We start from the raw sequence: 14,919 nt of genomic DNA, 5'->3' as shown, positions 1-14,919 counted from the left end.
CCATACATTTCCTCCACAGTGTCCTTAATCACTTTTCCATTGCATCCTGAAGCTTCCAAAGTAGGAATCAATTAGGGGTCTTCATTCTCCTCTTATCACAGATGACACCTATGGGAAAAGGGGTCATGCCCTTCCCCTCCCTCCTTCCTCTAGGGAGTAATGCCCAGATGAGTTCCTAACAGAAAGAAGCAATTCGGATACTAAGGCAACATTCTATGAAATAACTGATCCATGTGCTTAACAAGCCTCGGGACTGGAAGTAACATGGAGGCAAATGGAACAGACGAGGGAGGACAAGCAGCATACACCGCGTGGGGCCTCGGCTACACCCTGGAACAGGACAAGAGAACGTCAGTGGAAAAACCTGGGAAAGTCAAATAAGGCCTACAGCTTAGCTGCTATTATTGTGCTGGCGTTGATCAGGGCTGTGCAAGGTGTTAGTGACAGAGGGACTGGGGAGGGAGTGCAGGGGAGCTCTCTGTACTAGCTCTGCCAACTTCCTGTACGTCTACAGTTCTTCTGAAATAAAAAGTTAAAAATAAATAAATGTATACAAGAGAGACTGAAATCAAGCAATATAACAAAATCAGGAACTAATTCTGTGCAGTGGGGTAAGGGTGTTTATTATGTTATTCTGTGCTGTCCCAAACATTCAACACTTTTTTCCAAGAAAAAAAGAAATCCTGCTACAGAGAGGGAGCAGATGCGGGCAAGGCCGGCAAGCTCTGTCCCCTGTGAGGGACAGCAGCAACACGCCCGTGGACAGGGGGAGAGGAGAGAGGAGACCTGGAGTCAGGAGCACAGGGAAGGACCAGCCTGTGGAAAGGCTCCAGGGCTGGAGGTGGGAAGATGAGGGCCGAGATCACAGCAGCCGGGCAGGGAGGGGCCCGGTCAGGAAGGCAAGCCTCCCAGACAGGCCGGTAGTCCTCCCGACCATGGGGTTTCCCTCTAATGATGCCCAGTTGCTCGGGTGCGGGCCCAGAGAGGGCAAGGTGACTGGGTTCAAGACCAAGCCAGATCTTCACCGAACCAGGGTAGCTCTCAGGAGGGTTTTCAACAGAGGAGAAATGGTTTGGAAGCAGGAATGAGGAAAACCAAGAAGACATCCGTTCCCCCCACCCCCCGCCCGCCAAGTACCAGGATGTGATGGGAAAACATCCTCCCTCAGGGAGCTGCAGGGGAGGGGTCTCTGGGACAGTGAGGCTGTAGAGAGGCCAGTTAGCACAGGACACATTCAGAAGAGAGGGGACAAAGACTGCAGACAAAGGCCAGCCATCAAAAGGGGCTCAAAGAACATCGTGGACTGAGGAGAGGAAGGGACAAGGAGTGTATGCACTAGCAGGCAAGGGGCAGACTGTTCCAGAGTTGTGCACGAGTTCCGGCTGCAGCCAACATTCGACAATTCTATCAGCGCCCCACCGGATAGTGGGCTTGATAGCCACAGCGAGACAGCAAGAGGCGGCGAGGTCCTGCCCTGAGCATGGACCCTCTCAAGAACAGGAGGCAGACACGAATCGCATCATGCTGAAAACTTATAGCCAGAGGAAGCACAGAGGAGAGACAGATGGTGCTTGGGGTGAGGGCATGAAACAGAGACACACACCTAGTAGAGAGGGCAGGGGGGCTCCGTGGGGAAGCAACCCTTGAGTGAGGTCCTAATTACAAGCAGAAGTGCAGGTGGGAAAGTTGGGAGCATTCCAACTGGAAGGAACAGCATCTGCGAAGAAAACCACACAGCTTAGGACAACGTGGCTGGAGAGCAAGAATGGGGAAGGACACCAGAGAGAATGGAAAGCCCAGCAGGGTCAGACCAGGGGAAGCTGGCCTGGGGCACAGGGAGCGCTGACGGATGTCAGGCCACAGGCTGACCTGATCAGAGGAGCAGTTGGAGCAGGAGTGGAAGTAGAGCCCCCAGAGGAGACGGGGGCAGCCTGGCCTAGGGAGGTGGGTGGTACTGAAGGGACGAGCATACAGACCCAGGGTAGAGCCCACAGGGAAACAATGGGCTCATGGTTCGGATACAGGGTGACGGAGAGGAGGGTGTCGGAGGGCCTCCTGGCTTTCCATCTGCAGAGAAAGGAGACACTGAGGTTCCTCTGAGGGGGTGGGGTGGAGACCATGTGTTCAGCCTTGGACCTGGCGACACGGCCCAGGGAAGGTGGGGGGCGGACGGCGCAGAGGGGCAGCACGGGAAGAGGGCTCGGGCAAGTTGTGGAGCACTTCAGACAACAGGAGGTCAGGCCCAGAAAGGAGCCGAGGAGGGGAAGAGAATGTTTCAGAAAGGGCAGGGGGAAGCCAAGTTAACCAGAACTGAGAACACGCTGTGGGTCTGGCATCGCGGAGGCCCCCGTGGCCCAGCCTTGTCAACCACCAGGACACACAAAGGCCTATACACCGAGGACTCAGGCTGGCGGAAAACATGTCCATCGCTTCCCACCCGGTGGCGTCTGTCAGTGACACCCAGAGCACGCGTTCTAGATCCACCCCCCACGGAGGGTGCACCGTGAACAATCCACCGACACGTGAGGGGGAAACATTAGTACTTTTATTCCTTTATGATCTCACCTCTTTTTAATTCCTATTTCCCAACAATTTCAATAGTCTACAGCGAGTAAAACCAGTGTACCTATGTCTGTGTTGGGGGGGGGTTGCATACACTGGGCCAGTGCGCTCGAAGGTGGTTTAGCCCTGGCATGTGGACATCACTGCGCTAGATTCCCCACTTCTGAGCCTCAAAGAGGGACCAGGTGGACACATCAGTGCTCTTGACCTCAAGCTCTTCTGAACATAAGCATTTCAGAGAGGGGCCCTTCTGACCAGGGGCCGGCGGGTGGGAAAAGGCACTCCTGCTCACCCGGGCCATGCCGGCTTCGGTGTCATGTGGACAGAAGGAGGGGGTCAGAGGCACAGCACCCGAGCCAGGTTGCCTCCACGTCCTGTCACGCACAAGCGCTCCCTAAACCGCCTTCTCTCGGCACCCCAAATGCTGTTTAGATTGCCATAAGGACACCACACGTCCGCTGCCTACATTCAGCAGAACTAAAAATAGCCGGGCATGCTCGTTCTTACGGAGGAGGCTCCCCACGTGGCAAGAGCCCATCCTCTGAGAATCGGCTCTGCCCCTCTGGGGGCAGCAAGCAAACTGGCACTACGAACACCGCTTACAACCTCAGACAGATGCAGAACGGACTTAATTACTTACTTGAAATTCATTTTCTTTCTGAGCTTGTTCGGATCCCTCTTTATTACAGGACCTCTACGAATGAGAAAAAGCAAACACTTCTGGTAAGATGGGGAACACCAAACACACACTAACTTTGCAACCACCACAACAGTCAAGGTTTACAAAACATCACAGATCTTTAACGAGTGCTCCTCAACCCACGGAAGTCACCAGCGGCAGAGTAAAATGCGCCACCGGTGTCCAGCACTAGGACCAACACCCGAGGAATCGCTTCATTTCTTTACAAGAAAGGGAATGTGCTGTTGACCCCAAACAGCCAGGTACCTTTTCACAATGGCATTGTTGGAGGAAAGTCAATAGGGGGCGCTCTTCCAATCAGGCCTTCCCAAGACAAAGGGTCAAGTGGTCTCCCCAATGTAGCTAGGTGGTTCCTGCAAGTCAACACTATCCTGAGGAAGCTTCCTTCCTGCAAGAACCGGGAGTGTACACACACCCGTGGCAAGTCGCCATGGTCAGCACAGAACGGGGACAGACAAGAAAGCCCTGTGCAGGCAGGAGCCTTGGCACAGAACCCGAGCGACAAGCCTGCCAACTTGCCACTTTCACAGACTAGCCCTGCTCGCTCAGCCTGTCACTGGCTCAATCTGAATTCTTCCTCCACCAGAAAGAGGGTTATGCGAATTTAATGAAGTCCTTACACTTACTTCATACGTTAATATATTAAGGATATTTTTATAGCACTTTTGTCAATGAAACTGCAAATTGTTGGAAACCAGGGATCTAGCAATAACAACTAGATCCTTAACTACCATAAGCAACTCTCTGGCTACATTCTTTCTTCATGTCACAGATCGTATCTTTGAAAAGCAACCCCCCACCCCAAGTGCTTTAAAAATCTTCATACTATCTTTAATAAGGGGATGGAGAAGAGCAAGTCAGAAACTTTTAAGCATCATGTAAAAATTTTACACTTAAATATTGCCTCTAGAAATGTCGTTATAATTAAACTAGGCTGGCTTAAGCCAGACACAGAAGGAAGCCCATAAAGGGAATTTTTAAAAAATGTGAAGGTAAAAGATTCTTGAACGTCCCATGAAACACATACCTTTCCATTCCACTGCTTTATCAAAAATACCTGTACCACGAGTGGAAAGTGTGGACAGGGGAAAAAATGCCACGTTAAGCAACACCAGCTACGCTAGCGCCATTCAAAGACCCCAGTGCGTTAGGGCAGCGCGCCCATCCCTCCTGCACGGACACACTCCACAGATGCTCTCATGCGCGCTCCGTACAACAGTGCCTGCGCTAGCTTCCTCAGCAGAGAGGCAAACAAACATCCACGTTCATGAAGCTATCTGCAAAAGACTTGCACTTATACATATTCAATAACATCTTTAACATCCCGTGAAGTTCATTTGGTACAAGGTACAGAAAGCACAAATGGGGGGATATATACTTTCACTTGGGTAATCTGCGTTTCTCTGATGGAAAGATGTTACAGGTTAAATCCCGTTACAATGAAAGCTACAAAAATGAAAACACCCCAGAAATACTTGTAGACTTTTGCTGACGGCTTGGGTGTGTGATGTGCTAACCTCTCGGGAGGAGCAACTGGGTACCACAAAAGCTTCGCTCCTTCCTTAACTCCGAACCACCCCCACAGCTGTGCTGCGACCTCAGACTCAGACTTTCCTTGTCCCCTCTCTCCCCAGTGGCCTACCAGCTCCTCACGAATCGGGCCTCCATCTTTCATTTATGGTTAGTCTTGGCCCAAAGCACCAAGCAATCCTGCTGCCCACTACGCTTTTTGTCAGCACGACTAAAGGACCGGCCACGCTGTGAAGCTCAAGGCACGGCCTCCGCCACGGAGCCAGCCAGCTTCGGGCAAACTCGCATCCATGGTCTGAGTCGTGGGCAAACTGGCTATGGTATTCATTTGGATGCTGAATGGGGCCAAAATGCCCCCAAAACGTTAAATCCTGTGCTTGTTCTCCCTTAGGAAAGTTAAGAACAAAATGTTCTATAATATGATATATGAAATTTGGATATCCTACTGAAGTTTGTTGTAACGGGATTTGACCTGTACAAAATTCTAAATGACTATAGTTATTCCTATGCTGTTATTATTCGAACTGTATCTTCTTAGGGAGATACAGTAAATGGGTTATTCAGCCAACAGAAGTCCCTTTCCTTTGTCCAATGGTGCTCTCGGAAAGCAAGTCACTTCATCCAAAGTTACAAATTGCCTTAGTTCCCAAGGCCATTCCTTTGTAATACTCACACCAGTGGAAATAAATTCTGTTAAGAATTTCCCCACCCCTGCCCACTCCATTCCACCCCCAAATGAATGCATTACTTATACCATAAAAGCACCATCATGAAGGCAAGATGGACTTCTGCCATATTCAACCCTCTGTTCTGTTTCCTCAGTACAGAATGTTCAGGTTCCCTCAATCCTGTAAACAAGAAGAGTAAGACCAGGAAATCTCAAACCAATTAGACACTCAAGAAAAGTGAGAGAAGAGGCCTCATCCTGATAAGCCAACGAGAGACAGACTCACATTGCCAAAAGAGAGGTCAGAGAACTTTTTTGTGCAGAAAGATGGGGAGTAAAATGTATCTTGGAATCTGTGAGATTTTACGTCAGAGGCACAAGTTTATTTGAAGCAGATATTAAAATATATTGTATAAACATTTAACAGGACTCCAAATTTTTTTGCAACTTTTCATGTTAATAAAGACAAGCGGTCATATATAAAATAAAACTAAAATTTTTTACATTAGGAATTTGAATACTGGTTAGTATCACATAATTACTAAAACATTTTGAAGTTGTAAACATTATCATGGTCATTTTTTTTTTTTTTAAATCATCTTATATAGATACAGATGGAAACGCTTATGTGATGTCTGGAATATGCTTCAGAATAACTCCAGAGAATGAACAAGGGCGAGGCTGAAGGACTGGTCAGAGGGAAAGATGGATATTGGGGTACCTGGGGTTCATTACACTCTTCTCCACTTTTGTATGTAAATTCCCCATAATAAAGTCTTTTTTAAAAATAAACACAGACAGGGCGCCTTGGTGGCTCAGTCAGTTGAGCGTCTGATTTCAAGCTCAGGTCATGATCCTGGGGTTCTGGGATCGAGCCCCGCATCAGGCTCCCTGCTCAGGGGGAAGCTTGCTTCTCCCTCTGTTTCTGCCACTTCCCCTGCTTGTGTTCTCTCACTTACCCTCTCTCAAATAAATAAATAAAATCTTAAAAAATAAAAATAAAAAATAAAGACTATGGGAAAAAAGTACCCTTCATATTATAGGTTATTAGTTTTTAAAATGTTTTATTTCATGCTCTGAAAAAAAAAATGAAAATCATTGAATAATAAGAACTTTAGGGGCTAAAATGAGAAAATATCACTTGACTGAATTTTGTCTTATATAATTTTAGGATTCAAAAATGTTCTATTTAAAGTTACCCAATATTCGGGGCACCTGGTTGGCTCAGTAGTTAAGCAACTGCCTTCGGCTCAGGTCATGATCTCAGGGTCCTGGGATCGAGCCCCACATCGGGCTCCCTGCTCCGCGGGAAGCCTGCTTCTCCCTCTCCCACTCCCCCTGCTTGTGTTCCCTCTCTCGCTGTGTCTCTGTCAAATAAATAAAATCTTGAAAAAAAAATAAAGTTACCCAATATTCCAAAATATAACAGATTTCTTTCTTCTAATTTGTTTAAGCTATTGGGCAGAATAAACTCTTATCATCTGGCCAGTTCTTAATGACAGATTTCTCTAATGACGAGGGAGCTAGTCTTACAACTGAACTACTTTAATAAAGCCACATTTGTGTGCCGAAACAAAGCACACCTCGCTTTCCCTGCGGTCTGTGTATGTGTGGCTGTGCATATAAATAAATCAGTGAAAGTGGCATGAAGTGGCATCCAGCTATTTAATGTCATTTGTAACACTGAAACATTTGTCTAAAAGTATCTTTAAAAGCCCACCACTGCATGAGCTAGCTGCTGGTGGGACAGGCTGGGAAAAGTGTCAAATCAGCTACAAACAATGACATGTCATCAACAGTATAATACATTGGAAATGCTATTTAAGAAATCAAACCATCGTCAATTACAGATACTGTTATATAAAGGAAGAAGTAGTCACTATGCTAAATGTAATGGTGGCCACAGAAATAAAAAGATACAAAAAAGAGTGATAGAAACATGGAGGACAGCTCTTCCCATTAGCCCTTCCTTCTCCACCAAAAACAGAAGCACAAAAAACTACACAGAGCACTCAGCTGGCTTATTTATCTCTTTTAAGTAGACTGCACGCCCAACGCGGGGCTTTAACTCAACAGCTCTGAGATCAAAAGTTGCGAGCTCTACCGATTGAAAGAGCCAGGTGGCCCTCACCTGTCTCTTTTAAAGTTTCTGTACAAAAGAGCAAGTTGGTTGTGGCCTTTTAAAAACACTCTGGGGCCCATAAATGAGATATTAAGAAAGAACAATCCAAATGTTAGCTAGACTCAACTTCTAGGACATCTAACAATCTGGTCTAGGAAAATCTGGGATTATCCTCCTGAGTTGAGTCCCAGACTGTCGGTATTTACCCCCAAAACAGGAGGTGTTGTACTATTTGGAACGTTCAGTCACTGTGATGGTCGTCTGGTCCTGGAGTGGCATGGGCTCTTTACTGTGCGGGCTGTGGCTCTGAGGATCCACCCTAAGATCTGACCACACTTGACTCTCGAGGGGTCGACACGGGGGGCAGCACCTACCACCCTCCCTGTTCCTGGTAGGGCTCTGTGCCATGCCTCAGGTGAGCTGGGGCAGGGACAGGAGGAACAGTGTGAGAACTCTGGCTCCGGAGAATACACAGTAGTCATGTGGCTCCTTCCATAATCTTCTGCAGTACGTTTTCTTCTCAATGTTACCATGGACCCTAACCTTCCTTCTCCCTGATTTGTATGAAAACATTCTGTATTTATTGCTTTTTTCGGTCTCTTACAGCATTTTCTGAAAAAATATTTTACAGAACACGTTAAAATGTAAGATCACAATGTAATGATTTAAAGTATAGCTGGGGGCGCTGAGCTGGTTCCGTCGGTGAAGCGTGCAACTGATCTCGGGGTCTCGAGTTCGAGCTCCACGTTGGACGTAATTACATAAAAATAAAATCTTTAAAAAAAAAAAGTAAAGTATAGCTTATGTGATTCTCTAAAGAGCAGATACGACTTACAAGAACTTAAACAAACGATTTTTTTTTTTTAAAGATTTTATTTATTTATTTGAGAGAGAGAATGAGATAGCATGAGAGGGGGGAGGGTCAGAGGGAGAAGCAGACTCCCCGCCGAGCAGGGAGCCCGATGCGGGACTCGATCCTGGGACTCCAGGATCATGACCTGAGCCGAAGGCAGTCGCCCAACCAACTGAGCCACCCAGGCGCCCAAACAAACGATTTTTAACATTTAATGGTCTTCTCTAGAGCATCTTCGATTACCTTGAAGAACATTCTAAAACAATTTGATCCTCTGAACTCTGCAAAGTTCAATGACTTGCTTCATTAACAGAAGACTAGAAGTTTTAAGAGGCTCTAGGAAGACATAAACCAGAAGAAAGGCTCCTTCTAGGACCTTCTCAAAATTTATGTCTAATCTCTGCCCCAAGGCCCCCAAGGCTTCAAGTGCATTAGTCATGAGCACCCCGAGGGCTGACCTGCAAGCAACATGTTTCCAGGAAGAGTGGCCTGGCTTCTCTAGCCTGTGTGTGCCTCCACGCTGGACCAGCACTGCTGAGCCTTGGGGTACGGGGAGGATACCAACTGATAAGCACTAAGAAGAGAGTTTGTTTCTAACTCGGACCAAAATATCAATACACTATGGTGTTCCCTTAACGCTGAGAGTAGTATGAAGGAAGAAGCAGCTAAATACCTCAAGCGAATTTTGAGGCCCATAAATTTCTAAAATTACCAAATCATTTTCTACTGAGGAAACAGAAGAAAGGGACTGGATTTGCCTTGGATCAAAAAGAAAAACAAAACAAAAACCAAAGGAAAACCCAAAACCAAAAAGTGATATATTCGTTACATGTCATTCTGAAATCTTAACTGCTGTACTCTTGCAAGCACAGCACAAACTGTAGCTGGTGCTACTTAACAAATGCATTATAATTTTCTTTTTAAAAAGCATTTCTTGAAACCAAGGACTAAAAGAAAAATTAAAGTTGTAGAGAATGCTCCAACTTCAGAGGACTCATACTATACCGTGAATCGTGTCTGTCACCTGGAAACCAGAGTGCTCCAGGCACGATCGCATGGACAGCCTGCGGCAGAGAACACATGCACAGACAGCTAAAGTGGTACATTCCCCCCAAGTGCCCTTCACGCCACCCAACACAAAGACATTCCTTCCCCGGACGGGTGGGCTGCAGTCACACCATCGTTCCAGGGACCAGAAATCTGTATTGGCTTCATGCTCTAAATCCCAAACATTTAAGACCAGCAAGACAAAGACACTTTGCGTATGTCAAAATTAGACACAGTAGTCTGCCATTTATTTAGTTATGAAAAGAAGGCACCAAAGCAGGTATGGAAGGGCCGCAGATAGTGATTTGGCGACTATCGAGTATTAACTGAAGAAATACTAGGTTAGACCAAATGGGAAAACATAATACGAGAACGATGTGTTACTTCTGGGAGGGAAGTTGACTACCTTAGGAATAGATAAAATTACACCACATTTAAAGTCCAAGGGGATTTTTTTTAAAACGCAGAGTAAACAAAACAACTTAAACTCATGACGATCCTAACACGATGAGAAAAAATGCACAGAGTTCACAGTACTCAGTTACCAGGGACATGTGCTCTCCCCAGGCTCTTGGGACAAAGCAGGGCTCTTCGTGAGGGAGCATGAATCAGACGGTCTCTGCAATGTTTGTAAGCAATTTCTCAGTCGCTGATAGTTCAGTATGAGCTACCTATGGGCTGTTCCCATATTGTCTGGTTCCCTTATGTTAGGGTGCTTTAATTTATATTTAAACTGGGATTAAGAGAAAACAGGGAAGATGACATTTTGCTTTCTGGATTTAAAACAGACCATGTCCCAGACTGCACTCTTTTGAGTCATGAATACATATCTGCGTTGTGCTTTGATGCCTTTAATTTTATTATGGTTAGTACTCAAACAAGCACTAATATTAGCCTTCTATTGCTCAAAGAACACACAAAAACATTTTCCCAGACAACACTTGAGAGATCTTTGATGTGTTTTATAGACATTCATGCCTGTGAGACCGTTCAAAACGGTGAGGCCAAATCTCTCCATTCATGCACAGAAGGAACTGGCTCAACACAGAGTCACTGTTCTGACAGAGGAAGGGACAAAGCAATCCTCTGAGACTTGCGCCAACGGGCACAGGTTACACTGAATGAACAATACGTACTGACATTTGTGTCTTCCACAATTCATGATAAATAAGCAAACGGGTTATTTGTAATCAGCCAAACTTGCTGCTTTGATAAGTCTTGCTACTGGACGTTGCGGAGCTCATGTTCCTTCCCATATCAGAAAGGAAAAAAACCAAGTTACATTTATAGCTTGCATTATCATTTCAAGCTCTCTTCTAGCAATCACATCTCTTTCCTCGTGGCAAAGTCTGAACTAGTACTTCTCACCTTCTCGAAACTGTTCTACTGTGCCTAGGGGTGATTCTGCAGGGGAATTCTGCATCCGTCATCTGTGCAACTAAAGAAACTAACCCTCCCTATTAAAATGAAGGCTGGGCCATGTGAAACAGACGCTGAACTGTATCGGCAGGTACTTCTTTAAGATCAGACGGGTATTTTGATGTTTATAGTGTTGTATGTTGTAACGGGCTGGGAGAGAACGAAGTTCGGGGACAGAAACTGCCGGCTTTCTGCCCCGTAGCCCAGAGTGGATAGCACGGAGGAGCAGTATCTCACTGCCACGGCCTCAGCCAAAAGCTGAGCAACATCTAATTATCTTCAACCAAGTCACTTGTAAAGGATTGTAAATGTAAAAAATCAAAGAAATATTTCTCGTTAACATTTGATCCTCAGAGGTAAGGGAAAGAAAGGACAGAACTCGACTACTCTAGCGTGTCATTAAGCAAAACAGCAAGACTGTCTGAGAAGATACACAGGTCTATCATTACCCGTAGTTGTCAGTTAACATTTTGTAAAGAAGGAGCTTATCCTGACCCACCCTAAAGCATGCTACAGCGGCATTTATACGGCCGCTTTCGGGGATCCCAGTTTATCTGGACAGTGCACATACATGCATAGGGACATGTGTGCTTTCCCCACAGGGAGAGTACAGACGGAGAAAGCATAACATCTGAGTGGTATTATGTTTCTGTTTTTAATCCATTCATTTATGAAAGTAACGGGATTTATTATTTGGGCGGGCTCTAGATTTGCTCAGCCACATCTCTCAATGCATGCAAATCCTAACAAATCACTATCACTCTGGCAACTTTTTTTTGTTGTGGTGGTGCGAACAGAAGCCTCATGGCAGACTCTGTCTGTCCCTCTGCTGTAGGCCAGATTCATTCCAAAGAGCTGGTCAGCAATATGAGTGAACTCACACCCAGCAACAAAAATCACAGATCCTTTAAATCGGACTTGGGAATATCTGAAAAGGCACTGAAGTCTGTGGTGAGATCCCCGGCCCAGCGCTGGGAGAGCTCAGCTTTGCCGGCACCTGCTGGCAGGGGCCACCTGGCTCGTGCCTTATGGACTCCATGTCTGCAGCGACGGCCTTCTCTCTCCCGCGGCCACTTCTCAGAGCGCCCCAGTCTGGTTCCCCTCCGCCTGTGTCAAGGTATTCAAATGACCCACAGTTTACAATGGCCATTCATGCCTAAAATTCCACCTGGCAACCAGTGCCCCTGCCGAGACCTGAAGAACAAAAACCTCAACCAAAAACCTCTCCAAAACATTTCCATTTGAGGCTGTAGGTCTCATATTTTTACTAAGTTGGAACTGAACAAAAAAAGTGTTCTTGAACTAAGGACTCAACCCACCAAGTGTTTATACTAAAACAGATTCCCTCCTCTAAAGTGAAGGAACAGCTTTTTTCCAGCAAAAATGAGACCGCTGTCCAGTAAGTCAATCGTGAGCCTGGAGAACCCACGGACTGTCCAGTTAGTAAGCTGCTCGTCTCCCGGCAGAGTTTCCGCCCTGCTCGGCGGAGGCAGATTCGGGAATGGCAACTGACATTTGCCTAATAAAAATATAATTAAGAAGCTAAATGTAGAGTGCCCCCATATGAATTAGACCTAGATGTAAAAACATATTCCATTCTATTAGTTTGGCAAGAATTAATTCCACTTTAAGTGCCTTTAATTATTCTGTTTATTTTTGAGTTACCTAAAAATAAACAGGGACATAGAAATGCTAAAACAAATCCTATTTCCAGGCATTTTTATTACTTGTAAGTACTATAAGGCAGTAATTCTGGACCACTAAAATGTTGAAAAGGACAAAATACTAACTACCGATAGTGAACCTTTATTAGGGGGAGAGTTAACTGCTCAGGGCCAGGCCGTGCCATCGACGGCTTCGCTAAGTTACCCTCCAGTAACACGGCACGTTCTAGAGCTGTGCTGTTCAGTGCGGCAGCCACCAGGACATGCGACCATTTCAATGTAAGTTAATTAAAAGTAATTAAAATTTAAAATCCCCACCCTCGGTCACACTTGCCCCACTTCAAACGTCTGATAGCCCCCTATGGCTGGTGACCAGCACCCCAAACAGCACAGATCCAGAGCAGACAGAATCTGGCGCCTAGTTTAGCCTGGCCCCTGGAGGGGCACATAGTGCACATTTAAAATGCCCCTAGTTAAAGTTATGAATACAAACGAAAGCCTCATAAATCAGATTTAAACAATAGTCTGTATCACGTGCAATTCCAGCCGCTGGTTATTAAAGTATTTTAAAAGTGTTGCCCACATGAAAGCACACAAATGAGCAGAAATGGGACTAATGGTTAGAGGATGTAAAAGTCCTCAAAGATAAAATGGCTCAAGCCTGAGCTCACTGAAAGCACCAAAAGGACATTAACTGGGTTTTTCAAAAACTGTGCTTTGAAAGCGCAACTTGATTAAATGAAAAACCCACCTGCGTGGCCAACACAAGAACTCTGTCGCTTGTGGACCATTGCTAAGGGGTCAGAGTCAGGGTCAGCTGTGTGTTCCTCATCACAAAGTGGCCTCAGGTTTCCTGGGCAAAGGGCACATGGCTTCCAACACTCAGATCCTGAGCACTTCACAGCCTGGCAAGGCCAAGGAAAACTATCCAACAAAAAGGCTCAGTCACATTATGACACAGAGTGCCAGCTTTAACTTTGATATTTCTGAACATTAAAATCGAATTATCGTAGACATGGGCATAATCTGCCCTTCAGACTGAGCTGAGACTAGTCTCTTAAAACATTAAGTCAGAAAACTATTCTCCATTTCATGAACATCAAAATGGGCCCTTCCGAAGAAGATTTAAATGGATATTAAAATTCTACCATAGAAAGATATCAAACAAACATTTGTATGTGTGGTCAGTAAAATGGTAAATTCATGGTATAAATAGAAAAAAAAAATCCAGACATTTGGGATCTCCTACAACTGATGAAGACAATTCAATAAATAAGGCACTTTAATTGAAAATTAGATTCAACTAATATATAAAAATTTAGAAAGATTATGAGTCTAACAAATTCAACATTTTAAAGAAATCTTAAAGGGAGGTAGTTAATAAATTCAGCTCCACTGAGATTATATTTTGTCCACGGGGCTCCCCTGTGCCCTGTAAAACCTTTATGGTCATGTTATTAAAAACAATACCTTTTCCACATTAGAATTTTACAACCTAGGTCTGAGCTAAAAATTTCAATGTGTGGAAAATCCAAGCATCATAACCACTACTAAAGATTTAACCAACATCATACTTTTCTCTGGATATAAAGCTGAGAATATTTGTACTGTCTTACTAATAAATTATAAGCAAAAACAGGAATTCAGAACATAACAGGATATAAGCAAAAAACCCAGTTGTGCAGCCCAATTAAAATAAAAGCAATATGTAAAAATAGCTTTAATAACCACCACTACAGTATTTAAAATCTTCCCAGGTAATTTAGCAGAGAGGATGAAAACTGTTCACAGGGCCCTCCCATCCCCACGCAGCCTACGGACTCACCATCTTTAAAATCGCCCCGTAGAGCCGCAGGAGCACTTTCCGAGGCTCGTCACCAATGGTGGCCACGGTGTCAGGAAAGGAGCACTGGAACAGCATGTTACTGAGGCCACCTCTGTTGGAAGTCAAAGGACAGTATGCGTCAGTATGTTGAAGGTCAGCTAAACCGCCCTTCTTGGACAACTACGGATGAGACGTCAGGGTCCCACAGGAACTACTCCCATTGAAGTCTCGATCGACTCTCAGGATACCTGGGATATACACGATGAGCTCCATGGTGTTTGGATCAATTCCAGAGTCACATTAAAAACAGGCAAATTCCCGGGGTGCCTGGGTGGCTCAGTCGTTAAGCATCTGCCTTCGGCTCAGGTCATGATCCCAGGGTCCTGGGATCGAGCCCCGCATCGGCTCCCTGCTCTGCGGGAAGCCTGCTTCTCCCTCTCCCACTCCCCCTGCTTGTGTTCCTGCTCTCACTATCTCTCTCTCTTTGTGAAATAAATAAATAAAATCTTAAAAAAAAACAAACAAACAGG

The 14,919-nt window shown here is 45.4% G+C and overlaps 1 protein-coding gene across 2 annotated transcripts in view; it reads right to left on the bottom strand.

Moving 5' to 3' along the window:
• Nucleotides 1-14,919, bottom strand: part of CHKA (choline kinase alpha) — a 62,978-nt gene that overhangs the window by 22,459 nt on the left and 25,600 nt on the right. The window contains exons 2-3 of one of the 2 annotated variants that reach the window (XM_006743621.3): nt 14,390-14,501; nt 3,203-3,256 (exon numbers count right to left, since the gene is read on the bottom strand). In XM_006743621.3, the coding sequence (XP_006743684.2) occupies nt 3,203-3,256; nt 14,390-14,501 (166 nt within the window). The remainder of the gene's footprint in view (nt 1-3,202; nt 3,257-14,389; nt 14,502-14,919) is intronic. The other variant, XM_081797661.1, reaches the window with a different exon arrangement.

Source organism: Leptonychotes weddellii, chromosome 11 (assembly GCF_054177405.1).
Source record: "Leptonychotes weddellii isolate Sample4059 chromosome 11, ASM5417740v2, whole genome shotgun sequence".
NCBI lineage: Eukaryota > Metazoa > Chordata > Mammalia > Carnivora > Phocidae > Leptonychotes > Leptonychotes weddellii.
Note: the sequence above shows the minus strand (reverse complement) of the source record. Positions and strands in the feature narration are given on the sequence as shown.